The following is a 25,517-nucleotide window of genomic DNA, read 5'->3' on the forward strand; positions in this document are numbered from 1 at the left end:
GCTTTGCCAGGCCTCAGGAGAATGGCATCAGCTGCATGGCTGTGGAGGCCTCGGAAGCCTTCCAGGGTGTCGGAAGAACGGCGTGTGCTATTATTGCCAGAGGGTCACAGCCTCTTTGGGGGACGACGGGGGAAGAAGAAGGCCCGGCCATCAGCTGCCTCTTGTGGGGCAGGCCGGGGGGGGGGGAAAGGGGAGTCGCCAGCAGCGGAGAGAAGAAGATGGTGAAAGTTGTGGGGGGGGGGAGGAAGGGGGCTGGCCGTGTGGCCACCTGACCTCGCGTTTTAGGACCTCTTTGCTTAGCGATGGACAGTCCAGTCCCAGTTACCGTTGCAACTTGAGGACTTCCTGTACAGGTAATCCTCGACTTACAACGGTTCATTTAATAACTCTTCGAAGTTACAAACATTGAAAAAAGTGACTAATGACCGTTTTTCACACTTATGACCGTTGCAGCATTCCCATTGTTATCTTCTGAGGAGCAAAGTTGATGGAGAAGCCAGCTTCACAACTATGGCAAGAAGCGTTGTAAAATGTGACATAGCTCACTTAACTGTCTCACTTAACAACAGAAATGTTGAGCTCAATTGTGGTCGTAAGTGGAGGATTACCTGTAATCTGGTCTTCTTTAATTTTAGTCCCATTTTTCATGGCGCTCCTTCCCTTTCATGACAAGAGGCTGGAGACCCGGGGCCTGTTGGGTTGCTTATGAAATTTATTCCCTGCCCGTCTTGCCCCTGAGTGACAAGAGGGCTTAGCTGTGGAGCGGTGCCATAATAGGCCTTGCAAAGGTCACAACCTTTGATGTTTGCTCCTGACTTCTTAACGCCAAGGCCGCCCTTCTTCCACCTTCCCTCCGTAGATCTCTTCTGCCTAGGAGTTGAATCAGGGACTCAGAGACCGTCCTCCTCCTCCTCCTGTTGCTTTTCCTGCTTGGAGGGAGGCTGCTTAAACCGTCCATCCGGTGGGTCTTTGGCCTCCGTGGAGACTTTGCACCAGGACAAGGAGCGTTCCCAGTTTCCTGGCATGGGGACCTTCGGAGGCTTTTCTTCCGTGGCCTTTTCCAAAACCAGCTTCAACACCCAGCATTTCCCTTCCCCTGTGGGGACACGTTGCCCAATTGCCAGGGTCTCTTCTCCTTCTCATGGAGACTGTCGGCCTTGTCCTTCTCCGGATTGGATGGCATGATGGTTTGCTTAGAATTTTTAAGATTCTTCTTCTGTGCTTCTGTAGGCTTCCTTTGGCCATCCCTCCTGCATGGGCTACTCAGAGGTGGCTGGAAGGCTGTGTCCACAATAAGGGAGGCCCCGGATTGAGCGAAACCAGTAAATTCTTCTCCTGCTTGATGTTGGCTTCCTCAGTCTTGCAGTCCACACTTTCCTCCTCAACAGTTCCAACTTGCGGATTACCTTTGTCTGTCTGTCTGTCTGTCTGTCTGCCTGTCTGTGTCTGTCTGTCTGTCTGTCTGTCTGTCTGTCTATCTATCTACCTATCTACCTACCTACCTACCTATCTACCTACCTACCTACCTACCTACCTACCTACCTACCTACCTACCTACCTACCTATCTATCTATCTATCTATCCTATTGTCATAATATGAACTTGACTTTGACCATGAAAACCACAAAACTAGTCTCCTTCCAGCAGTTGGAGCTCCAGACCTGGGCGATTGCCATGGTAAAGCAGGGATACTGGGGAACCTTGGCCCTTTGATGACTCGTGGACTTCAACTCCCAGAATTCCTGAGCCGGCCATGCCCACAAGTCACCAAAGGGCCAAGGTTCCCCAGTATCCCTCTGGCAAAGGTGACGCTCCGTGAAGTCTAGTTGACGTTATTCAGCCGTAGGCTACATTGTCCCAAGGGCGGCCTTGTTATATCACTCAGTCAGTCAGTCAGAATAGAGGCAGAACAGAGGCCTTCTAGTCCAACCCCCTGCTGACCCTTCCTGCCTACAAAAGCAATACATTTTGGTGTGCTGAAAGTGTCCAGTTCTGCTCCAATTCCTTCGGACATTCCTCAGATGTCAAGCTGCCCTCTGGCCTTTTGCCTTTCTCTGCCTTGGGCCTTTCCATCTTACCTTCTGCTGCGGTTCCGTCTGTGCCGTGTCAGGCTTCTCTTTTCCTGGATGGCAGCCGTTGCCACTAGGCCAGGGGGTTGAAAGGCCTCCATCTGGCCATGGCAGAAACAGCCTCAGTGTCCCCAAAGGCCCCCGACTCTCCCCCCACCAGAAGCCCTGGAGTGCCCTCCACCCCTAGGACCCACCCTCTGACCCTCAGTCGCCTGCCCCTGGGCTTCTCTTCCTCAGAGGTCAGCGGCCTCTTTCTCTCTCCCGCTCCTCTCTCGCACAGCAGGCAGGCGGCCTTTGGGCTCTTTCGGCATCTTCTGTGCCGTTGCAGCCCGACAGAGGCTGTGCCTGCTCCCTGTAGCTGGGCAGCCGGGACAGCCTTCCTGCCTTCCTGCCCTGCACCCTTGGCATGTATTGAAATCATCCCCACCCCCATGGGGCAAGGCAGCAAGCCTTCCCATTGGCCTGCCTCATGCGTTGCGTGGGGTTGCGGGTTGCTCAGCCCTGACTGACTCATTGGATAATGAGTGGGGTCATGTGACGCATTAAGCTACCAGCCGTGGTCCCAAGCCCCATCCATTGGATTCAGGAACACGCTAAGTCCAAAACAAGCAGCCGGCATGAGTACTCTTGCCCTCCATGACTGTGTTGGCGGTTCTCCTTCTCTGAGTAAGGAGAAGCCGTGAGGATGTGGCCCTCCCTTCACTCCCCCCAAGCGGGGGTCAGTGGGAGCTTCAGTGCCTTCCACAAGGCGGGCTCTTATTTACAAGGAGCAGCCGCCCACTGGCTGGACCCCCAGTCAGCCCAGAGCCCAAGCTCTCTGAACGGCCACCCGGTTTCTGCTGGCGAGTCCATCTGCCAGGCGGGCTCATTCTGGCACTTGGCCCGCTGGCTGCCCATGGCTGCATCTGGCATCACGCGTGTTTTGCACACCAGGGATCCGATTGATGGAGACTGGAGTTTTTGGAATAGGACAAAGTGTGGGGGAGGGGGGTTCCAGACACATAAACCAAAAACGACGGGAGCAGCCCACACCCACTCCAGACTTCCTGGTGTGGCATCTGGGACCCATGTGGCCTGTTGCAATGCGTGCAGCTGCCCCTCTAGCAAAGGCTCCAAACTTCCTCCCTCTTTGCCTTTCTCAGCCCATCCCAGCTCCTGGGGAGACAACCCCCCCCCCCTGGTCTGGCCAATCCTGGAACCTTGAGGGGGGCTCCCCCAAAGAGGCAGGATATGAAGGCTGCCAGTAAGGCTGCTTTGACTCTGCTCTCTGGACGAGGACAGGGAGGACAGGGCTGCCTTTGGGGGCCTTTGGGGGCCTTTGGAGCCTGGTCAGGTGGGCCGCTGCAGCACAAATGCCATCTGTGCCTTTAGACAGCAGCGCCTGAAGCAGCGCCCGGCTCCTACCTTTCCTTGGCTTTCCCAGGGAAAGGAAGCAGGGCAGCCTCTGCGTCTGAGTGGCTGAAAGCCCAAAGGTTGAGCAAGAGCCGAGCGGGATCCGGTGGTGCTCAGGTGATCAGCTGGAGGGCTCTGGAATCTCTTGGCCAGGCAGAGAAATGGGCCTGATCAGCACAGGAGGCCCCATCTTTAGCTCTCCCCCCCGCTCCCCTGTTCCTGGGCCAAAGGTTGAGGCTGCTGGAATGCGGGGAAGGCAGGGAGTCTGGGTGGGCAGAGGTTCTGTTCCTATTGCCTCCCTCCCCTGGTCTCAGCCGATCCCTCCCTCCCGTCCCACCCACCCGCGTCCTGGCGTGGGATTTCCACGGAGCTTTGGAGAAGGAAGCGAGGCCGGTCCTCCGTGGCCTGGGTCCCTGCACAGAAAGGCCACGGCCGGGAGGAGGAGGAGCCAACGTCACGACAATATGGTCATGCGGTCTCGATGCTCTGAGACCGCAGCCGATACTTTTGCCGCTGGGTGGGCCAATCGGACCTAAACTGTCCCGCAGTGACACTGAACAGGAAGAATACTTCTTGCTGATCTCAGGGACATCGCAAAGTCCCTGATGGATCCAAGAAAAGTTCTTCAAGCCGGCGACAAAAAATCCAGCCATTAGGCTGATGAAGTCGGGGCGGCTCCAAAATGGAAGGATGCGGAAAGAGAAAGTGTTTCCAGCTGGTGAGGAATTTTTACCGTTTTAAAAGAGACTGCCTATAAAAAACTTAAAATTAATTTAAATTTGAGAACAGAAGAAATAAGCGGCGGAATTAAGTTTGGAATGGTTTTGGACAGTGGGTTATCTTACTTTTTAAATGCTATGTTCATGAGTGGAATTTATGCAAGCCTTTTAAAATGAATGGATTAAGTTTTCTTCTTCTATTTTTTTTCTTTTATTATTCTTTGTAACCTATGGACTAAAATTCTCCTCTTTCATTACTATGGGTGTTCTTCTAACTCATTCAAGAATCTGACTTTTTTTAAACTTGAAATACAAAAAAGATACAAAAAGAAACAAAAAATTTGCAATAATAACACTGCTACTCTGAGGCTGGAGGTTTGTGTATTGGAAACGAGACATTCTTACTTTTCTCACTGATTATCCTGGCTTGGCACTCCAAGGTCTCACTGCTTGTTTATAGAGAGTGATAAGAAGAAAAGCATACAGATGCCCCTTTGAAGTATATCTTTAACCAGAGAAAAGTGAAAATAAAACTTTATTGTGAATCTATGCTTAATCTTGTTAAAACCTTCCAAGCTGAAGCAGCAGTGTTTGTTAGCTGGACCTAATGGCACAATTTCAACGGCAGAAAGAAACTTTAAGTCTGCAAAAGATATTCTCAGCAATACATAAATTATCAAACACATTTGAGAGGATAGAGAAGAAGACTTAGAGCATCTAACAGTAAAATATGATGAAGAAGTTGGAGATGTTTATCAAGTGGAAAAAGTGGAGGTTAAAATCCTAAAAACTGAAGAGGAAAATGACTATAAAGAAATTAAATTTGCTGATATTTATGGTGATTGGTTTGTCTCTGAAAATGGAAAGAGTGGAAAACTGAAAGAGGAATTAAATGGAGGGGAACTCTACCCCAGATGGCAAGACACAGAAGAAGAAAAAAACAAAAGAATTTATGGATTTAAAGAGAGAAATTTTATTAGCAACATCATTGATAACTACTGACTACTGACAATCAAAGATAAGCTGATTAAGGAAACAGAAGAAGGGCATCGAAATTACATGAGAGATTTTATAAGCAAGGAGTTGCTAAGAGGAGTCCATACAAAGTTGATTAAGGAGATGATTAGAGGACTGACACCACAAATGACAGAAGATATGAGACTGTTTTGCTACTGGAAAGATACAGGTTGATAGATGAAAAAGTATAATTTAAAACTAGTTAAACTTAGTGAAATTTAGTGATAATAGATATAGTTAAATAAATAATTGCTAATGATAATAATGTATACAATGTGTAGTGTTATGATAAGTAATAACTGGATATGAATATTGAATGGTACCCATGAAAGGAAGATTGGAAACCCTTTTGGATTATATATAAAGGTTAATGAAAAGAACTAAGTTAGATACAGTTAAGTCTTGATTATTAGGGGGGAAATGTTATGATGCAGGATATAGTCAAATAAAGGAGGGATAATGATAATAACGTGTATATATATATATATGTATGGGTACAACATAAGGAAACTGGATGTAAATTGTAAACAGTGATTTGGAAAGGAGGATTAGAAAATTTTGTTATTAAATATTATGGATGTTTACCTAGAATAGGACATAAGGATTCTGTGTCATTGGAGGATTTTAGAAATAGTAAATGAAATGCCAGTATGTGGTTGTGTATTAAATTTTGGTATATTTTATGATGAAGGACGTTTAAACAATTATAGTCAAATGAAAATGGAGGTATGAATGATGGTAACATGTATAAATTTATCTGAGTTAAAATACTTGAATTAATATGAATTATGCTTCATGACTGTGGAAGAGATGCACGAATGTCTTTTGTAACCAACTGATACACTTTCTACAGTATGCAAAGAAGGAAGATTTTATGTGTTGTGTTTGTTTTGAAAAGTAAAAATTTAAAAAAATATATATTAGAAAGGCCACGGCCGGAGCCAGTTGATAGCTCCTTCCCTTCCACGGAGCCACTGACTCCGCTTGGGCAGACCGTCGGCTGTGTTTCTTCTCCAACTCAGGGAAGCAGCCTGCTCCGTGGTGCCTGCTGTGGCCGCCAGACCCCGGTGTCATCCGGTGTCATTGGGAGGCAATTAGAGACCTGGCTGTGGCTGGGGGGCTGCTCGCCATCTTCTCCCTCCCCAGAGGTGACCAGGCGCTTCCACCCCTTGTGGACCCCCCCCCCGTTCCCTTTCCTCCGCTTCCCTCAGCCTTGCAAAGCTGCTTATTTATAGAAGTGGCCGAGAGGCCGGAGCAGAGCGAAAGAGGCGGGATCCCCTCTGCGGGATTCTCCCTCTCCTCCCACGCCTTGTAGGGCTGCCTGCCTGGTCCCAAATTTAGCTTTCCCGTCCCTTCGGCCATGGCCTGCCTGTCCGTCTCCTGATTCTTGGGGCTGCCGGTGCCGGTAGGCCCTGAGAAGCTCTAGACCCCTTGCCCGGTCCCCCACCCAAAGGGGCTTATTGGGGGGCTCTGCTGACGAAGCTGACCGGACCGTCTGCCCGTTTCCAGTGGGGACCCAGGCAAGGCAAGCTGCCTCCCAGGCAGCAGATAGGCGGCGTGCCCTTCAGGGAGTCCTTGACTTGTGACATTTGGTGACCGTTCAAACTTACAAGAGCAATGAAAAAAGTGACCGTGTTTCACCCACACAACCGTTGCAGCATCCCTGGGGGTCACATGATCAAAATTCCTGGCAACTGACTCATATTTATGACGGCTGCAATGTCCCGGGGTCACGTGATCACTTCTTGCAAACTTCTGATAAGCAGAGTCAAGGGAGAGACAGGCAGATTCCCCTAGGAACTGGAGCGATTCCCTTAACGACTGTAGCAAGGAAGGTCACAAAATGGGGCAAACCTCACTTAAGAACTGTCTCACTACGGGCTCCATTGTCGAGGGCTGCCACCATGATGATGATGATGATGATGATGATGATGTCGTCTGTAGAGGCAAGCGAGATGTTTAGGCTGGATTGGGCACCCGGGGCCCCTCGTGCCTGCAGGCCTCCCAGATCCTGGACACAGAAGCGGTCCAACCTCAGGAGGCTTCTCCAGGGCATGGCCTACAAAGGCAGCCCCCCCCCCCGCCCCCCCAAGGCCAACACCCCTCGGCACTCCCTCTGCCTAAGGACATCTAAGCAAGGGAGCAGGAGTGTATTATGGGTAGTCCTCAACTTACAACAGGTGGCTTAGTTACCGTTCAAAGTTACAACGGCACGTAAAAAGTGGATTTTACGACCACTGCAGCATCCCCGGGGTGTGTGTGTGTGTGTGTGTCACATGATCAAAATTCATAAAGTTCATATTTATGACCCTTGAAGTGTCCCGGGGTCACGTGATCCCCTTTTATGATCTCCTGATGAGCAAATGATTCACTTAACAACTGCTGCAGGAAATGTAAAATTGGGCAAAACCCACTTAAAGACTGTCTTATTTAACAACATAAATTTTGGGCTCTATTGTGATAGTAAGTCAAGAACTACCTGTATCTATTACCCTGCTCTTCTTTCTTATTACCTACTCCTGTTGGTATCTATGACTTTGCGGGTTCTCGCTTTGTTGCTGGGATGTGTACTAAGAGCTTCTGCGCCGGAGGCAAATTCCTTGTGCGTCCAATCACACTTGGCCAATAAAGAATGAAGAATGTTGCATTCTGCTCCATTCTTTTTTCCACCTTTCCGAGATAGGCAGATGTTGTTTGCTGTTGCAGGATATAAACTATTCCAAGTCAATCTGCCTTTTGCAACAGACAAATAGGGGTCGGCAACCTTAAGCACTCAAAGAGCCACTTGGACCCGTTTCCCACCGAAGAGAAAACTCCGGGAGCCACAAAACCCTTCCCGTGCCTGACCGTTTCCTGAGTGGCCCCAGAGCCGGCATATGGGGTGGAACTAAAGGTTCTGTTTTTTTCCCTTTTCTTGGATTTATCCATGGTTGGACTACCGGGTGTCGAAAAGCTCAATAAATTGTGTGCCAGCAGGTATCATACGTTGGCGGTTGTGACGCTTATTTTGAGTGACGGGGGGTGGGGGCCACAGCAGAGGGATGAAAGAGCCATGCTATAGAAGGACGGGAATTTGGTCAATGCCACAGGGCTGCTCCGGAGGTTTTGGGATTGCCCCCACGGCGCCTATCCCTATTGGTACTCTCTCTGCTTTCTTTTGCCACAATTGTTCTGTGATCTTCTCCAGTTCTTTCTCTTCTATTTTGCTGTCCACGGTTATTGCCACGTCTACTGTTCAAACCTTTTTGTTTTTCTTATCGACAGTTGTTACGTCTGGGATGTTATGTGTCACAGCTTGTTTGTTTGAATTCTAAAGTCCCAGAGCACTTTAGCTTCTTCATTTTCTATTATCGTGTCTATTTTATTTTATGGTCTGACCAGTTCTTGCTTGCAGGCAAATGCTATTTCTTGCAGATCTTCCAGTGCACCATTGTTGCTACTTCGACACACCATTGTTTGTAGTTAGTTTGTGCGATCTTCTTGCAGCAGCTAACCTGGGAGTCCACTGTTTCTCCAGCTCCTTGGCATGGGCAGCGTTTAATGCTGTCTGTTGCTGTCTTCTCAATTCTGGCTTTGTTTGCATCTGTTCTTAAGGCTTGGTCTTGTGCAGCCAGAATTAGCCCCTTGGTTTCTTTCTTCAATCAACCAACCAATCAGAATAGAGCTTGCAGGGACCTTAGATGTCTTCTAGTCCAACCCCCTACTCAGGCAGGAGACCCTATACAATTTGAGACACATGGCTGTCCAATCTCTTCTTGAAAACCTCCAGTGTTGAAGCACCCACAACTTCTGGTGGCAAACAGTTCCACTGGTAATTGTTCTTGTTGTTAGGAAATTTCTCGGTTGCTTCTCTTGTTTAGTTTCCATCCATTGTTTGTTGTCCTGCCTTCAAGTGCTTTGGAAAATAAGTTGACCCCCTCTTCTTTGGGGCAGCCCCTCAAGTACTGGAAGACTGCCATCATGTCCCCCCTAACCTTTCTTTCCTCTAGACTGGCCCTACCCAGTTCCCACAACTGTTCTTCGTGTGTTTTTCTCTCCAGGCCTTTGATCATCCTAGTTGCTCTTCAACTTTCCTGCTTCTTCTTCTTGTGTGCTTTACCTGCTATTTTCTAATGCTCCGGCCATAGAATATTTTGCCTTATCAGGCCTCTTTTGATCTTTCTTGTAAGCTCAGTAAGCCTTCCAGGTATACCAGCTTCAGTGCATTTTCTCCGCCCACCCACCTACCCACCCATCCTCTCACTGCTCTGTAGGCCTGGAATGGGGGGGGGGACTTGTAATCCCAGCTGAAGGTCCAGACAGGCAGAAGCTGTCTTGGGGAGCCCCTGTATGCTCCAGGGGGGGTGCTCCATGGAAGGGGCCCTCCAGAGCCCCAAGAAGCACCTCCCTGAGAGTGAGGAGGGAAGAAGGGCCTTTTGTGATGGTTGCCAGTCCTCTCTTCCAGCAGGAAAGGGCTGGGTCTGCCCCAGTGCTTCGCTTTATCTTATTTTAAAAAATCAACCCGTTGCGGAAAGGAATCTGGGTGGAAGAAGAAAACCACACAGCATTTGCCAAATCCCACGCAGAACATCCTTTTATGAGGGGCAGGGTTGGGCTGCTCCCTAAATTCCCCCTGCCAGGTCCCTCCTGCAGCCGGAATGGGGACTCTGAAGATGCAGCCAAGTCCGAGGCGCCGACTGGTGGGGAGAGCTTGAGAAGGGCCTTTGTTGGGGCTCCAGGCTCACCCGCAGCTTGTCCCTGGCAGCAACTTGTTTGGGACTCCGAGTTCCATCGAGCGGGACACACAAAGGCCAGCCTGGAGTGAAGGGGGTGGGGGTGGGGTGGGCTGGGAGGCACAGCAGGGAGCATATGCCTGCTTGCATAGCCAAGAAAACCTTGGGAAGTTCCATCAATTGCAATCATGGGGACTCCGGCTGCTGCTGTGTGAGCTGACCTCTGACCCGGCCCACCCACCTTTGCCTCTGGAGCATAATCTCCGGTGAGCCCTTGAACACCCCTGGGCATTGCCAGGCCCTTCTGTGGGCTGCAAAAGGCTGTTCAAGAGGAAGGGGCGGGGGCAGCACAGCTCTGGCCAGGATGATGGGCGGGAGGAGCCCTTATTTGGGGCAACACTAGCAGGACCCTCACCAGACAGCGTTAGGGCCCCATGGCCCTTCCATCATCTCTGCCCCCCCATCCGGTGGTGCCCATTGGAGACCAAGCAGTGTGGGGGGGGGGCTTGTCCCTTGAGGGTCGCTGACAGGGCCCCCCTAGCTGCCTTCCACCCCCCTCCACGTTTTGTGCCTGAGCCCCGAATGTCCTCCGTGCCAACTCTGGCCTCAGAAAGGCTGGGTGAATGAACCTCTGCCCTGTCTCCCCTCCCTCTCGTGAAGCGAAGACCCCCAGGCAGGGCCCCTCCTCCCTTCCTCCGACGGGGGGGGCAGGGAGGGGAATCCCGGGAGGCCCCGCTCTCCTCGAGGCTGCTTTGGGAGCAGAAGCTGCAGTCCGGCTTCCTGCAGTTGGTGTAGGCGCCGATTTCCCCGCGCGAGCGGCACCCGGGGTTCGCCCAGCCAGCCGCCCGGGTGGCGCGGAGCCGGGCATCCTGCGGTCTCTGGCCGGGCTCTGGAGGGGCACAGCGGCTGCCGCCCCGCATCTCAGTGCGGTGCTCCCCGTGGCCGGCTGGCGGGAAGCGGCGCGGGAGGCTCGGCCGGTGGGAGGCCGGTGGGGGCGGTGGGAGGAGCCCCGCAGAGACGGCTGTGTGGCCAGAGCCGCTCCCGGCGCACCTGCTGGAGCCGACCCGTCTGCGCCGGGCATGGCGAGCGCCCCCCCCTCCGCGCCCTCCAGAACCAGCCAGCTCCGGCGACTGCAAGGGGCCGGCGCAGAGGAGAGGCCGGCGGGGGAGGTCAGGGCTGGGGAGGGGACCCTGGCGGCGGTGCCTTTAAGGGGTAGGGCCGGGCCCGCCGCCGGAATGCCGCCGCAGGGTTTGGCCGGCCGGCCCGCCCGCCTGGACTCGCCCCCCTCCGCCGGCGCGGCCCCCGACCCAGCCCAGTCTGTCCGGGCCGCGCCATGGCCACCTTCAACCTCAGCCTGCTGCCCCCCAACCCCGAGGAGAAGGACTTCGTGCAGGCCTACGAGGAGGTGCGGGAGAAGTTCAAAGGTGGGCACCGGCCGGGGGGGCCGCGCGGGCTGCTTCGCCGCGCTTGCCCTTAATAGGGCAAAGGGAAGCGGCCGTGGCGGGACCAGAGCCTCGCTCGAGTCGGTCTGCGAGGGGGCCGGAGCGAAGCGCCCTGGGGCCCGGGAGGCCTTTCCGCCCTGGGGCCGAAGCAGGGCCAGCCCGGCAAGGGCGAGGGAAAGTTGGTCTGGCCGATCGGGCGACGATGTCCCCACTCCCCCGGTACGGGCGCCCCCTGTTATCTGGAGGGCCCGACTGTCTGGTCCTCCTAAGCCTGGGGGGCTTAGACGGGAGCGGTGACGAGGCTGGTCTCCTTTGGATTTTGAGTTGGCAGGGGGCGGGGATCCTGGGGCGGGGGATTCTGCAGGGCTTTTGCGTGATTCCTTGAAGTCTCCTCTGCTCTGGTCCCCCTTGTCCGTTGGAGGCTCCTGTTCGCCTTTTTCCCTGCCCAGAGCTGGAGGGAAGAAGCCAACTACCTCTGCCCAGCCAGGGAAGGCAGGCAGGCACGGGGCAGGGATGGATGGGCTTCCAAGGGTGGGCTTTGCCCTTGCGGAATGGGAGGGGGGAACCTTAGAGGGAGGGGCACACCTGCTGTGACAGAATATGGTGTGTGTGTGTGTGTGTGTGTGTGTTGCAGCCCCTTTGGGAAGGTGCTCTGTGCATGCTGAGTATTTATGGCCTTGCAAGGGCTCAGTGCCATTGCCGCCTGGCCTAGGGGCACGTTGTCTGTGAATGCCAATTGGCAGCGAATCAACTGCCTCTTCCTCACCCTGCCCACCCCCAGGCCTGGTTTGCTTGCCTGCCCTGCCCTAGCTGGGCATTGCTGCTGGCGCCTGCGTGCTTGTGCTCCAGCCCCGGCCTCCCACAATGGATCCCCCTCAGTGGCCTTAGAAGGGCAGGCAGAACAGAGATTGGCCTCCCACGCAGGGTGAGAGCCAGCAGTGGGTGAGGTCCCTGCTGTGGGAACTTGGGGCTCCTTTGGCAAACCTGGGTGCAGGCTGGTCCCTCTGGGATGGCTGGAGGGAGGGAGTGCCAGGGCTGATCTGGGTGAGCAGGTAGAGAGAGAAGCTTGGAGAGGGGCACTCTGACAACGGGGGCCTGTCTCCCCCAACTTCAATGGAGATGCCCTTCTAATTCCATGATGCCGGGGTGGCCACCGTGCGGGGAAAAGAGTGACTAACCAGAATGGTGGCCGTCAGAGGCCCTGGGGCAGATGGTCTATATGGGTCAGGCTGGAGAATTCCTGGGCAGCCAGTGGGGAGGCAGTGTGGCCTGGGGTCTGAAGTCCCTGGCATGGAATGACTTCAGACCCCTGGAGCACCTGTGCACACAGCACGCCAGGCACACAACGCATGGCTCCCTCGGGAGAGCTTCCTATGAACAAGCTGGCCAGGCAGAGCCAGGATGTGTGTGTCTTGCGGGGGGGGGGGGGGGGCAGCAAAAGGCGGATGGCTGCCTGGCAGCGGTGCTGCCTCGGTGGCATCGTCACAGAGCTTCCTGGCATAGTTTCCTGGGAGATGATTATCCTCTCTGCTGGAAAATGTGATTTGCTTCAGGAATCTGGCAGGTCTGGAGGGCACCTTGAAGGTAAAATGCTTTATGTAAATGCAGCTGTCGCTGCACATCCCAGAGTGTCTGAACTGTGGCATTGGGAGGCGCAAATAGGTCATCCAACCCCCCCCCCCTTTGCCACTTATCCTTGAGGGTATTCTGAAAGGTCTCCAATGGGGAGAACCCACTGCCACTGTGAGGAAGTGGTTCTTCTCTGACTGGCAGGGACTCTGCCTCATTCTGAACTGGCTCTGGGCTTTGTGGCCTCACTTCCCACTTTGAGGTTTGTGGACTGAATGCCTGTGGAGGTCTGTGTGGCCCAAGAGGTGGGCGTGGTGAGTTGCTGCCTCCATCCCGGGGGCTGGCAGTCAGGATGGCGCCTGCCCAGTGACCCTCCTCCACCTGGGAGAAGGGGGGCAGTTGATCTGGAGGCTCTAAAAAGGGTGAGGGTCCCTCTGTGTTGGCTGCATGGGGGGAGAGGAGTGCCAGTGTGCAACAGTTGCAAAGACCAGTTGTGGAGAGCTGCCAGCTGTGGTCACACACCCCCCCCCCCCGTTACTGCCAGGAGCCTGAGTGATTCAGTAGGAGGGAGGGGCTTTGGGGAAGAAAGAGAGTTTGGTATTGACACACACACACACACACACACACACAGAGGCTCTCTGTGGCCACATAACCCCATGCCAGGTTAGATGGTCCACTTGCCCATTCCTGGGCTTGTTTATGGAACCAAAAGATGGCATCCCCTGGAGAAGCACATCTTCCCAGCACTCTACCTGCGGGATCGCGTTCTGCCCCACACATCCCTGCGACCTATTTGCTCGCACAGGGAGGGACTTCTCCGGGTGCCGTCCTCCAGAGAGTGTCAGAGGGCGGTGCCCAGGAGTAGGGCCTTCTCTGTGATGGGCCCTACCCTTTGGAATGACCTCCCTCCAGACATTAGGACAACAACTGACCTCCGCTCCTTCCGCACGAAACTTAAGACCCACCTGTTCCGACTAGCTGGCCTGGCTTAATTTAGAGCTTCTCCACCTCTTGGGCATTTTTAATTTTAATTTTTAACTTTAACTATCATTGGGGTTTTTAATTGTTTTAAATTATTGTAATTTATTTATTTATTGTTCCACCTCCTCCATATTGTATCGTTGTGACCGCTGCTGGTGTACGTCGCCCCGAGTCCCTTGGGGGAGAGGGGGCGACTAAGAAGTCAAAATAATAAATAAATAATAAATAAATAAATCTAGCAGGTGATGCCCTCAGCACCCACAAGCTCCCTGCGCCCCATTTCCATCACCCCCTTTGCCTTACACAGTCTCCCTCTCCCTTCTGGGAGCACCGGTGGGCAATGATCCTGGCACCTTCTGTTTTCGAGATCTACAGAATGCCAGCCTGCTGTGGTGCGATCCCTCCCTTGCAAGGCATCCATGCGTTTGAATAGCAGGGTGAGGTCAAGCGGGTGCCCAGCGGGCAGAGGTCTGTCAGTGAGGTGGAGGTATGAGTGTGTGAGTAAGGCCTGTGAAGTGGGAGTGTGGGATCCCCACCCCACCCCGTCCGTGGGGCTGCCTTCCAATCTGGGCGCAGTTCAGTTGGAAGGGGGCGGCCCCAGAAGCTCTGCACTCGCGTGGGGTCTGCGGGATAGCCCTGTCCCCGGGAGAAGCGCAGTGCCGCAGTGGCCGCGCCGCCGGGGGAGGAGGCCGGCCGGAGCCCCTGGCGCTGATTGGCTGCGGCTCTGCCCGGGGAGGAGCTCCCACCACCCCGCCTCTCCCACCGACGGCCTACAGGGCGGGGGACGCGCTCAGCCGGAGGAGGAAGAGGAGCGCGTACCGCCGGCGCCGCATCCTCGCGCCATGGACTTGACGCGCTCCATCCAGCACGAGATCAGCTCGCTGAAAGGTAGCCCTTGGTGGGCGGGTGGGCGCAATGGGAGCTTGTGTTTGGTGCAAGCAAGGGGTGCAGAGATGAAGCTGCGGCGCGTGTGCGGGCGAAGGCTGGCCGCATCCTGACTCGGTTGCGCCGGACGCTCCTTGGCGCGAAGGGAGCGGAGGTGAAGCCCTTCGCAGTTGCTTGGCCAAACTGCATTCCTCGGCGGACCCTCCGGGTTCGGTTGCGGATGACTGGGGGGTGGGGAGGGGGGGCTGCTGTTGTACTCCTTGCAGGATGCTCCGGGCTGTCTGCGGGGTCGGCAGCTCCTCCCGTGCTTGATCCAGGAAAGCGGGGCGGGCGGGCGGGGCATCTGCTGGAGGAGGCTGTCGGTGGGGCGGCTGACCCGCCAATGTCCTGAATCTGCGGGTGGGAAGAGAAGTGGGCTTGCTAGCTGCAGGGGGTCCTTGTGCGGGAGAGGGGCTGCAGAGGGAACTGCAGCCTTTGGAAAACCCGCAACGGGTTGGGGGGCAGCTGGTTCTGCCTGGGGCGCACCTGCTCCACCAAGGGACTGACTGTCCCTCCTTCCAGCCTATTGGCCGGTCAGGTGGCTCCTCTTATTTGCAATGCACCAATCAACAGCGCTTTCTGAGCGGCTGCCCCAAAGGTGCTTTTTCAAGAGGCAGTTGGACTTTCTGGTTTTTCTTTGAAGATGTTTTGCTTCTCATTCAAGAAGCTTCTCCAGCTCTGACTGGATGGTGGGGAATGGAGCTGAAGAAGCTTCTTGGATGAGAAGTGAAACATCTTCAAAGAAAAACCAGAAAGCCCCTTTGCCTCTTGAAAAAGCACCTTTGGGACAACCATCACCTGAGATGGAGAAGCTCCATAGGTATTTCCGAGTGGCTCTTGGGGCTTGATAAATGAAAAGAGCAAAGGGCCAGAGAGAGCCCCTCCTCCAGCCAGTCCACACTGCCCTTGTGGGGGGTGGGGGTTAATTCCTGCACAGGCCTCTGGCAGAAGGCAGCAAGAAGGGGGGGGGGAGTTCCTGCCAGTCCAAAATCTCTTAAGGTTGAAGCACTTGCTGTGTCCCTCCCCCCCCCCCCCAATCTGGACAGGCTCCTTGGCTCTCCCAAGCCCCTGCTCTGCTCTGGCCTGTCTCTGATGGCTTCAGGGGGACCAGGATGTCCACTGTGGCCCTGCGGGGGAGAATTGAGAGGGCTCCAGGGGACAAGAAGGCCTGGGGACACCAAGTCCTGCTCACTGGCAGGAATCCAAGTTAAAGCACTTGGACTGGGGCGGCGGGGGGGGGGGGAGTGTCCCTGGTCTGTTGTCTGAATACCCCCCCCCCACCCTCATGGTCTCTTCTGGCCCTCTTTCCATTTCTGGGGCAACTTCACTGGTGGCCTAGACTGCCCCTCTCTATCTGAAGCACTTTTTCTGCTCCTGCCAATCCATGGGGAGGGCACCTGTGTGTGTGTGTGTGTGTGTGTATGAATGCAAGACTTTGACCAAAGCAGAGATAGGAACTGGGCTAATGGGGAAAGGCTGCTCCTGGTGGGGGGGGGGTAGCCTAAACCTGCACTGACTGTGTGTTTACCACATCTGACTGATAGACCCCTCCAGGAAAACCTTAACCTTTGTGGGGGCTCCGCCACCCCCTCTCCCATTTGCAGCCCCTCAGATATGGACGTTTAAAAGAGCCTTGAAGGAGAAGACCCTGCAAAGGCTCAGGGCTTTTACCAGGGGTGTTGCGCCGTGAAGCAACGTACGGGCGTGGTGTACATGAGTGCTTTTGCGCCTGGCTGATTTACCAGGAGAGGAGGTTTGGTCTGGCACCCCCACCCTCTGGCCCGGGAGGCAGCGCCCCCTTCAGGCGGCCTGGATTGACCCCGCCAGCCTTCTCCCCCGGAGCCCCTGGCCTCGGCTTCTACTGAAAGGGTCCTTCTGGGTGCCTTCCCATTGAGTGACCAGAGAGCGGAGGGCAGCCCCACCTCAGCCTTTCCTCCAGGGCCGCCTGGCTCTTGCCCCTCTTGAGATGCAGCTGAAGGACCCGCTGGCCCGGTTGGTGCCAAGGCGTCGCACGGCTGTGGTGTAAAGTGGAGTTCAAGAAATGGCTGCCAAGGCAGGGAGTGGCCAGCCGCTTCCGCATTAGGCCAAAAAAGTGCCTCTGAAATCGGCCTCCCCTCCACCATTCCTGCTACGCCCTGGGGACTCCTGGCCGGTTGGCAAGCTGGGCCTGGAAGAGGGGGGGGGCTGCCACCCTGACCCGGCTTCAGGGTGTGCGTGTGCCTGGTTGTGCAAAGAGGGTGCTGGTGGAGAGCGGATGTGGTGTTTGGGGAACGAGGGCAGGTCTGGCAAACGGGCTCGGCTGTTAGGCGACTGTGCCTTCCTTGCTCCTCTGGGCTCCCTTCTTCAGCCGACCAAGATGCCTAGTGCCTGGCTGGCTGGCAAAGCTGGCGCAGACCTGGAAGCCTGCCTGCCAGTCACAGTCCGCCTCTCTGCTGCGTTGACGCTGCACTTCCCTGCGTCTGCTGCAGTGGCTGATTCTGGTGTGTGATGCGCCTGGCTGGGCAAAGAGCTGGGCGTGTCTGTGTGGGGGAGAAGCTTTTCTGCCCAGACTGTGGAGTGGAGCAAAGTGGCCCGCAGTCAGTCTCCGGCAGTCACTGCTGGAAGAGAGCCTGGGATGGCCTGGGCTGGGCCCATAAAATGTGGGGAGGCAGTCAAGGCCCTGAGGCTCAGCAGTCCCTTCCTTGGGGTGAATCCATGCAGGGCAGTCCCCTCCGGCCGTCCTAGGGTAAACCACCCACTGTCCAACTGGACGTTTAGAGGCGTCATGCCCGGTGGGCAAAGGGGCAAGAGAGGGAGGGTGAAGACTGCACCCACCCAGCTGTGAATCTGGGGAGAGAGGCTTTTCTTGGGGGGGGGCTGCATCTGACATGGCAAAAGGTGCTAGGGAAGATGAAGGCCCCCAGTTCAGTTATGGATGAAGGGCCCCTTGAGAAGCCCCCCCCCCCCAAATTCTCAGAGGCCTAGAAAGGGGGTTGGCTCCCTCTGGACTTCCTGGCTCCTTCCCGGCTGGCATCTGGGCAGCCACAGCCTTGAGGCCCCCATCCTAGACCCCCTGCCAGCCCCCCTGGTGCCTCTCCTTCCCTGGGGGAGTCCCTTTCCCTCCACTCTGGCACAGGCTGGATTCCTGCTGGGGGAGGGGAGGTCCTGGGGAGGACTGGGGAGGGGCTTAGAAGGGCACTTGAGGGGGCAATAGATGTGCAAATAGCCAGTGAAGCCTCAGTGGGGCGCTCTTTGGAGTGGGTGAAGGAAGGGGGCTTCTCTACATCACGGTCTGTCCTGACCGAGAGGCTGGGCTCCCCAGCCTGAGTCAGGAGGGAGAGCAGCCCCCCTCCACCCAAGCCCCCCCCCCCCCGCAGAGAGCCCATGCTTGCCAAGGGCCCTCTCTTCCTGTGGAGCCAAGCAGCCCAGGGGGCAGAAGGAAGGGTCTCTCTGGCCGGGTTCTGGGCTGGGCAGTTGCAGGCCCAAGCTGGTGCTCTCTCACCAGGAGGGCCCTGGCCAGGCTAGGCTTTTCGGCCAGGAACAGCGGCCTTTGGCAAACACTGGAGCAGATAGTGTGCTTCCTCTTGCTTTCCAGACGTGGGTGGCTGCCGGAGGGGATTAAGCCTCTCCCCCTCCCCAAAGTTGGGGGGGCTGTGCCCACCTTTTGCATGGCTGGTGCCGATTTTGCTGCCAGTTGAGCAGGTTTCCTTGGAGTTTCTCAGCTGTCCCAGGAAATTGTGTGCTCCTCTGGGGCCCTGGTGTTGTCAGAAGGGGCATCACTTCTGCTTGGCATAGAGCAGGTTGTGGGTGCGGCTGCTCCTTCTGGTGTGCCAGGCCTCCTGCCCAGAGGTGTTTGTCATGGTTTCCTTTGCTCCGTGTCATCCTTTTGGGCTCCCCTTTAAGGTGTGTAACATTTGTCTCCAGGCCCTGCTTCTCCCTCTTGCTCCACCTGGGGTATGTCTCAGGCCAGCCCCGAAGGTTTTAACCTAAGGATCAGCTGCTCTGGAGAATGGCATTTCCTGCTAGGTGCCAGCCAAAGGGAGGGGCAGGGCAGGGGCTGCCAGGGCCCCTGCTGAATCTGACGGATGCTGCCTTTGCTGTCTCTCACGTGCTGCGGATGGGACTGGCTAGGAATTGAGGGCAGTCTGATAGCAGCCATGTCTCCCTGGGGGCCAAGTAGGAGAGGCTGTGCAACATGGGTTGGCTTTACAGAAGGCACAGGGCACCCCTTGGGCCCCCATTGCCTTTCAGTCTCCCTATTATCTGTGTGCCCCCCCCCCCCGTGGCACTGAATGCCTGCCCTCTTTTGGGGACAGGAGAGGGGCAAGGAAGCAGCCTGAGGTTCCTCTCCACAGTGATGGCCTCCAATTGGCATGTGCCAATTGCCCTGGGCAAGAGTGCTTGGGGCTTTTCCCCAGGGAAAGCGGCTGTTGTGAGTATGGTGTGGGGGGGGCATGTGTGCTTAAGGTGGGGCTGGACCAGCAGAGCAACCACCAAAGGCAAAACCTTTGCAGAGCACTGGGGAAACTGCCCAGCCGGTTTGAAGAGTCTCTTCCTGCCAAGTGGGCACTCTGCCCAGTGGGAACTGAGGAGTGGTTGCTGGCAGGTGCAGAGTCCTGAGTGCGAGAGAGGTGGACTGGCAGTGCCCGTGGAGGAGGTCCAGAGCTGCCTAAGGACCCTCAGGCAAGACTCAGCCGGGGGTCCCGATTGTACCCTGGGCTCTAGCTGCCCTCTGTGTCCAGAGAAGTGGAGGGTATCTCGCTGGGCGGAGACTTGTCAGGTGGGCGGGGCTTGTGCCAGGCCTTTCCAGCAATGACCGAGTCCTCCTCCCCATCTTTCCCTGGAAAGAGGGAGTTCCCGATGCTGCCTGGGGCTGGGTGATACTAGCCTGGCCACCTGTCCTTGTCCTTCCAATCCTATTTGTCCCTCGCCACCCCCATGCCTGGGCAGTCCCTTTGAGCTCAGGGAAGGCTTGCAAGGAAGCAGGCATTCCCCCAGCACACAGACCTGGGTGTGTCCCCAAGAGACCAGCTGCCGGCATTGGGGCTGTTGCTATAATTGGAGGGGAGTAAGCAGCCCCATCTGGCCCCAAATACCTGGCAAAGCCTCCACCCAGGAATAGCCCAGAGCAGGGGAGTGGGGGGGGGGCTGTGGGTCTGAGGGATTTGGAAGGGAGCTGGGGGGGGGGCAGGCAAGCAGGCAGCTGACTTCCCGCTCCTTGCTCCTTGCCTGCCTGCCTGCCTGCCTGGGGAAGCCCCTGGAACAAGCCCTGCAAAAGGCAGCAGAGCCCCTCCATCTTCAGGGGGGGAGTGGCTCAGCCCCCTCCAGCAGCAATGCACACCTGGAAAGCGATTCCTGCCTTTGCAAAGACTGGCAGTGGCTTCTGTGTAACCCTTCTGTGCCTCGGTTTCCCAGAAGGGAATAGGGAGCATTGGGGGGCCCTGGTGGGAGTCAGCCCGTTTGCACCACTTCGGGAGAACCGGGGTTAATTTTCTGAGCAGTCGGGTGAACTGGTTGTTGGAAGAAATCATTAGGGCAGAGAACCGGTTGGCAAATTATTTGAATCCACCACTGCCTCAAACCAGGTCTCCAGCTGCCCAGTTCCCACACATTCCTCCATCCTGCCCTCCCCCTCCCTCCCTCCCCCCCTCCCTCCCCACTGCTGTCCAGAAGTTTGTGGAAGGAAACTCTGAGCGGGACGCCCCTCCCCTCCCTGCTGACTCAGGCGCGGCAGCCGCGGGTGGAGGAACATGTGCCTTCCCCTCCCTCTCTGCTGTGGGGGAGGGCAGGGGGGCTCGAGCGGGAGGCTCCTTGGGGCTGGGCAGAGGGAGGGAGGGCGGTCCAGCCCAGCAGAGTTTTCCTTCCTGTCCCGGCTACCCGTCGGCGAAGGCGGCTGCTGCTCCTCTGCCCCCTTTCTGAAGCCGGCCGGCCCCCCTGCCCTCCAGCAACATGGTAGCCGGCATGCTGATGCCGCTGGGGCAGCTACGTAGCATCTACGAGCTGCTGTTTCGGGACGGCGTGCTGGTGGGGCAGAAAGACCCCCGTCCACACAGCTTCCACCCAGAGTTGCCCGGGGTCAGCCACCTGCAGGTCTGGCGGGCGATGGGCTCCCTGCGCTCCCGGGGGCTGGTCCGCGAGAACTTTGCCTGGCGCCACTGCTACTGGTACCTGACAGATGAGGGCATTGCCCATCTCCGTCAGTACTTGCGTTTGCCGCCAGAGATCGTGCCCACCACCCTGCAACGTTCCCGCCGCCCCCTCCCCGGGGCCCGGCCTGCTACACGCAGCCCTGGCATGCAAGCCGTGCGGGGCCCCCTCTCCCAACCCACCAAGCCCCAGGAGGGCTGGCGACAGGAGTACCGCCGGAAGGATGCCGCCGGACCTGTGGAGTCTGCCAGCAGGAGGGCGGTTCTGCCTCCAGCATCTTCCTCGGATGAAGGTCAGACCACCTCCCTTGGGGGGGGGGAGTGCTGGCCATGTGGGGGAGGGCCCCCTAGTCCTCCTTTGGGCTTGGGGACACCTTCTGTCGGGGTGCTGTGACTTGCAAGGTTTTTACCTTCTCTTTCCTTCGGGCGCTGAGGAGGGGGGGGGAGGGCAGGAAATCTCATTTGTGCCCTGAAGATCCTGGGGGAGGAGCTGGAGGGCCGAGGGGGGGGGGCGTTGTGCTCTGCCTTCGGTGCCCTGTAGGAGCCTCTGTGCTGGTGATGGCATGCTGGGGGTGGGGGTGGGTGTCTGCTGCTGACAGGTGGGCAGCAGCTGCTGTGCTGCTATCCTTAGCAGCTCCTTGCCCATCGCTGGGAGCCCCGCCGCTTCTCCCGCCTGCCAAGGTCAGAGGCGGCTGGTGCTCATGAAGCCTGCTGGAGGACCCGCTCTCTCGGGGGGACAGCTGCAGAAGAGGCGGCGGCAGCAGCAGCGACGCAGGGAGCGCAGGCGAAGGGGGGGGCAGCTGGGTGAAGGTATCCGGGGAGGGTTGCTTGTTGCCTGTCTCCGTGCTTGGGTGGAACTTGGGCTTGGGGGGCTCCTCGCAGCCACTTCTTTGCTCCCAGGTGAAGAAGGTGGGGGATGAGGGGGCAGCTGGCGGATGGTAGTTGGAGGGAGACCAGTGGGTGTCTCAGGCGTTTCTCCCGGCCATCTGGGCTGGTTGCGGGCCGGTCCGTTGAGGTGCGGCTCCTGGATGCTTCAGGTGGGGTTCCTTAATAGGGGGAGGGGCTGGCGTGGCGCTCTCTCTGCTGCCACCGATGGGACGCCACTTTTCCGAGTGCCAGGGCGGTTGCGTGTGTGGGAGGGCCAGCCAGGCACAGGAGGAGCCGGACAGGCTGCTTGGTTGCTCTGGCAGCTGGTCATGTGGGAAAGGAAGCGGCTCTGAGTCAGCTAAGGCCCCTCCCCGTGCTATGAGCTGACTGACCCCCCCCTCTTCAGGGAGAGGGAGGGCTGCCTTGCTGGAATTGGAGAGCCACACCCTGTTCCTCCCCAGCAGCTGTTTCCCGGGCGCCTTGCAGTGGGGCTGCAGTTGGGTGCCTTCACTGCCATCTGGCAGCCTTGAGGGGGAGGGGGGAGATCCTGGAGAAGGGCAATGGAGGGAGAACCCCGGGGGAGAGAGCTGAGGTGGCCACAGGCTGAGTCTCCTCCAGTGGCTGCCAGAGACCCAGCCTGCCAATTGGCACTCCTGGGGGAGCCATGCGAATGATTCAAGTAGCCCAGCAATGTTGGTGTGTGTGTGTGTGTGTGTCCCTCTTTGATTTCTTGCTGCGGGGGAGGGTGTGCAGGTCGGCTGGGGGGGGGGGGGCAGGTGGTGAGACCCGCCCTACATCCCTGCAAGGGGAGGCTGTACAGGAGAGAATCCCTCCCCCCCAACAACAACACTCATTTCTGCACTTTAGTGGGAAGAGCGCCGCAGGCGTCCCGTCTGCACCCAGATGGCAGCTGGAGTGAATTTGGGGCTGTTGGAGGAGAGGCTGGGGGGGGAGGGGAACCCAGAGGCCGTCTCTGGGTGTGGCAGCAGCGGCAGCAGCTGGAGGGGGGCCTGGCTTCCGCGCTCTGCATGGGCTTGCCTGGCTGGCAGAGTCTTGGGGTGCGATCTGGCGGGAGAGGAAGGAAAGTGGCTGCTCTCGCCCGCGCGCGTCTTCTCGCTCACCAGGGCCAGAATGGCGGCTGCTGTAGCCTCCGACTGGGAGGACGGCCGCTACTTCATGGAGGACCTTATCCAGCAGGGGCAAGGTACCGTGGGGTGTGGAGCTCCCCTGAGAATGGCAGGCAGGAAGCACAGAGGGAGGCTATGCTCAGACCCCGTGGGGGGTGTGTGTGCAGGTAGAGCTCAGCGGTTGTAGTGGGAGCTGAAGGCGAGGAGGGGGGGCTTGGCAGGGCACTTCCCTTTGCTCCACCTCCAAGCCCCTTGGCCCCTGCAAAGGGCAGCCTGCCTCCCCCCACACCCCATTGCCAGCTCCTGGTCTTCCCGCCTGAAGATTCAGATCTGAAGCCAAAGGAGGGGCCCCTTCTCCCCCTGCAGGGATGGTGTCCCTAAAGGGAAGATAGAATCCGGGGCCCCCCTGAGGCCATGAATTCTGTCCCAGTTGAATGACACAGAACTCGGTCTCTGCTTGTTGAAGGTGAGGCTTCTAGGGCAGCTCTTTGGGCAGCTCCTTTACGCTCACCCTGAGGTAACTTCTTCCCCTTGCCCCCCCCTCCGCCCCCTTCTTGGGGATTAAGCGGTTTAATTCAGGGCAGAGGGGGGGGAGCAGTAGATGGGCAGAGACTTGCTGGGCCTCTCTCCCCTCCAGGGAAATGCTGGGCAGGGTCATCCAGGAGCCCCATCCCCCCCATAGAGATTTGGGGAGCCATAGGACGCAGCCTGCTGTGCGGTTACACTGAGCCCCAAAGGTGGCTGTGAAAACTGAGGTGCCTGCCTCTTGCTCCCCTTTCATTCCAGCGCTTGCCCCACAGCAGGCAAAGCCAGAGGGGTGTACCAGCCTCCCCCCCCCCCGATACTCCTGCCGCTATGGCTGGCCTGGGGGCTGGAAGTGGGCTCTGTCTGGAGTGGAATGAGAGATGAACAAAATCTGGGGATCGTCTCTGGCCTGAACCCACCTGTGCCAGAGGAGTCAGACGAAGCCTCTGGGACAGTCTGGCCAGGGGGTTTGGGGTTGCAGGGCCCATGTTTTCTGTGGGGTTTGATAGAATTGCTCTTGCTTGGCACAAAGTATTTGGTATAATATTTGAAAGTGAAATTTTTGTGGGGGGGTTGGGGGGGTATAGCATTTGTATGAGATTTATATTGTATGGCGGGGGGGGGGGTGAAAAGGGGGGAAATTGTTTGTACAAAACTCTTTTAATTAAAAAAAAAAAGAGCTGCCCTCTTGCCCCACTCCCCCAGGCAAACCTCCTCTCCAGCCCTGCTGCCAGTCAGGCTAAGTTGGGTCTCTGGTCACCCACCTAGGTTTCCCTCTTGCTGGAGGAGCTGAGGCCAAGAGAACAGCTGGCCATCTCTTGTGGGAAAAGGCCCCCTCTGTCCTAAGTGGCAGCCCCTGGCTGTCCAAGTTGTCTCAAATCCAGTCCCTGCCTGAGAGGGGCCTACCTGGACGTGCTGAAAGCCCCTCCCCTGAAGCTCAGGATGCCCTCCACAAGGCCCTTTGGAGAGTGCCCTGAGCCCACAGAGGGCTGGAGGTGTGTGTCATGGGCAGAGTTTTCCACTGTGGGGCATTGATTCTGCTGGAACCAAGCAGCAAAGGTCGCTTCTGGGGGCCGAAGGCAGCTCAGGGCCCTTTTGTGCCCCCCATAGAGGCTGGGTCCAATTCAGGAGCTTTGAGAGGTGAAAGGGGCTCCGACGGACACAGCAAGGATTAAGCTGGCCACCCACCTGTCTGCAGAGGACTGGGGGGAGGCTTTCCTTGGGAGCGCCAAAGGGCTGGCCCGGGCTGGCCTGGTGCCGGAGGGGCGGGCTGGGCTTTCTGGAGCATGCACCATGATGGGGCAGCTTCCCCCAGGGCCCCACCTGTACCTGGGGCAGGTTTCACGCCGGCTGATGATTCAGAGCTGCTTCTCTGCTCAGACACGAGGTCAGTGCCTGATACACCTTGACCTCTGGGCCTGAAGGGGGGTCCCTGTGGAGAAGAGCCCCTCTCTCCCAGAAACCTCAGAGGCGGGACCAAGTAGCAAGGGGTTCTTCTGCCTGGGATGACTAGGAGCCTGACATTCCTTCAGATTGACCTCCCAGCAGATGTATCCCAACATTTCTGTCTTCTGCACAAGTCACCAGGGGATGCATTCACACAGCAAGCGACCGCTGGCTGGGCCAGAGGCTCTTCGCAGGCAGCTCAAGGGGGCACCTCAGGGTCCTCTAGGGAAGTGAGCTGCCTGGCATCAGAGCAGAGGCAGCAGGTGGGGGTGCAAGCAGTGGGGCACGCTCTGCTCCCCTACTTGGGGTGAAACCCCAAGGCTTCTTCAGAGGGCTACCTGCGAAATTTCCCTTGAATACTCACTCAAGGGACTCCCAGGTGGGCACAGACCCGGGTCACCCCATGCGATGCCCCCTATCTAGTTGTGGGGCAGCCTCCTTCCTTTCCCTGACGGTTTAGACTGATTGGCTCCAACTGCCCCCTTGGGCATACCCCAGGGGTTGCAAATGCCTCCGGCTCCTTGATGGCCTGGATGGCGCCTGATTTATGTCGGGCTGCCGAGGCCGGTTCCCCCTCCCGACCCCTCATCCCGTGGGTGCCG

General features: G+C 57.0%; 1 protein-coding gene across 12 annotated transcripts in view; it reads left to right on the forward strand.

The window, feature by feature from the left end:
* Positions 1 to 25,517, forward strand: part of PLEC (plectin) — a 91,798-nt gene that overhangs the window by 18,054 nt on the left and 48,227 nt on the right. For 2 of the 12 annotated variants that reach the window (XM_081952594.1, XM_081952596.1), the window contains exon 1: positions 11,195 to 11,333. The exons of 5 other annotated variants lie outside the window; for them this stretch is intronic. In XM_081952594.1, the coding sequence (XP_081808720.1) occupies positions 11,243 to 11,333 (91 nt within the window). In that variant the 5' untranslated portion in view covers positions 11,195 to 11,242. Of the gene's footprint in view, positions 1 to 11,194; positions 11,334 to 14,728; positions 14,790 to 20,738; positions 21,244 to 22,887; positions 23,022 to 25,517 lie in introns of those variants that run through there. 5 more of the 12 variants (XM_081952592.1, XM_081952603.1, XM_081952598.1 and 2 more) reach the window with 4 other exon arrangements.

Source organism: Natrix helvetica (genome assembly GCF_964273705.1).
Source record: "Natrix helvetica genome assembly, chromosome: 4".
Classification (NCBI taxonomy): Eukaryota; Metazoa; Chordata; class Lepidosauria; order Squamata; family Natricidae; genus Natrix; species Natrix helvetica.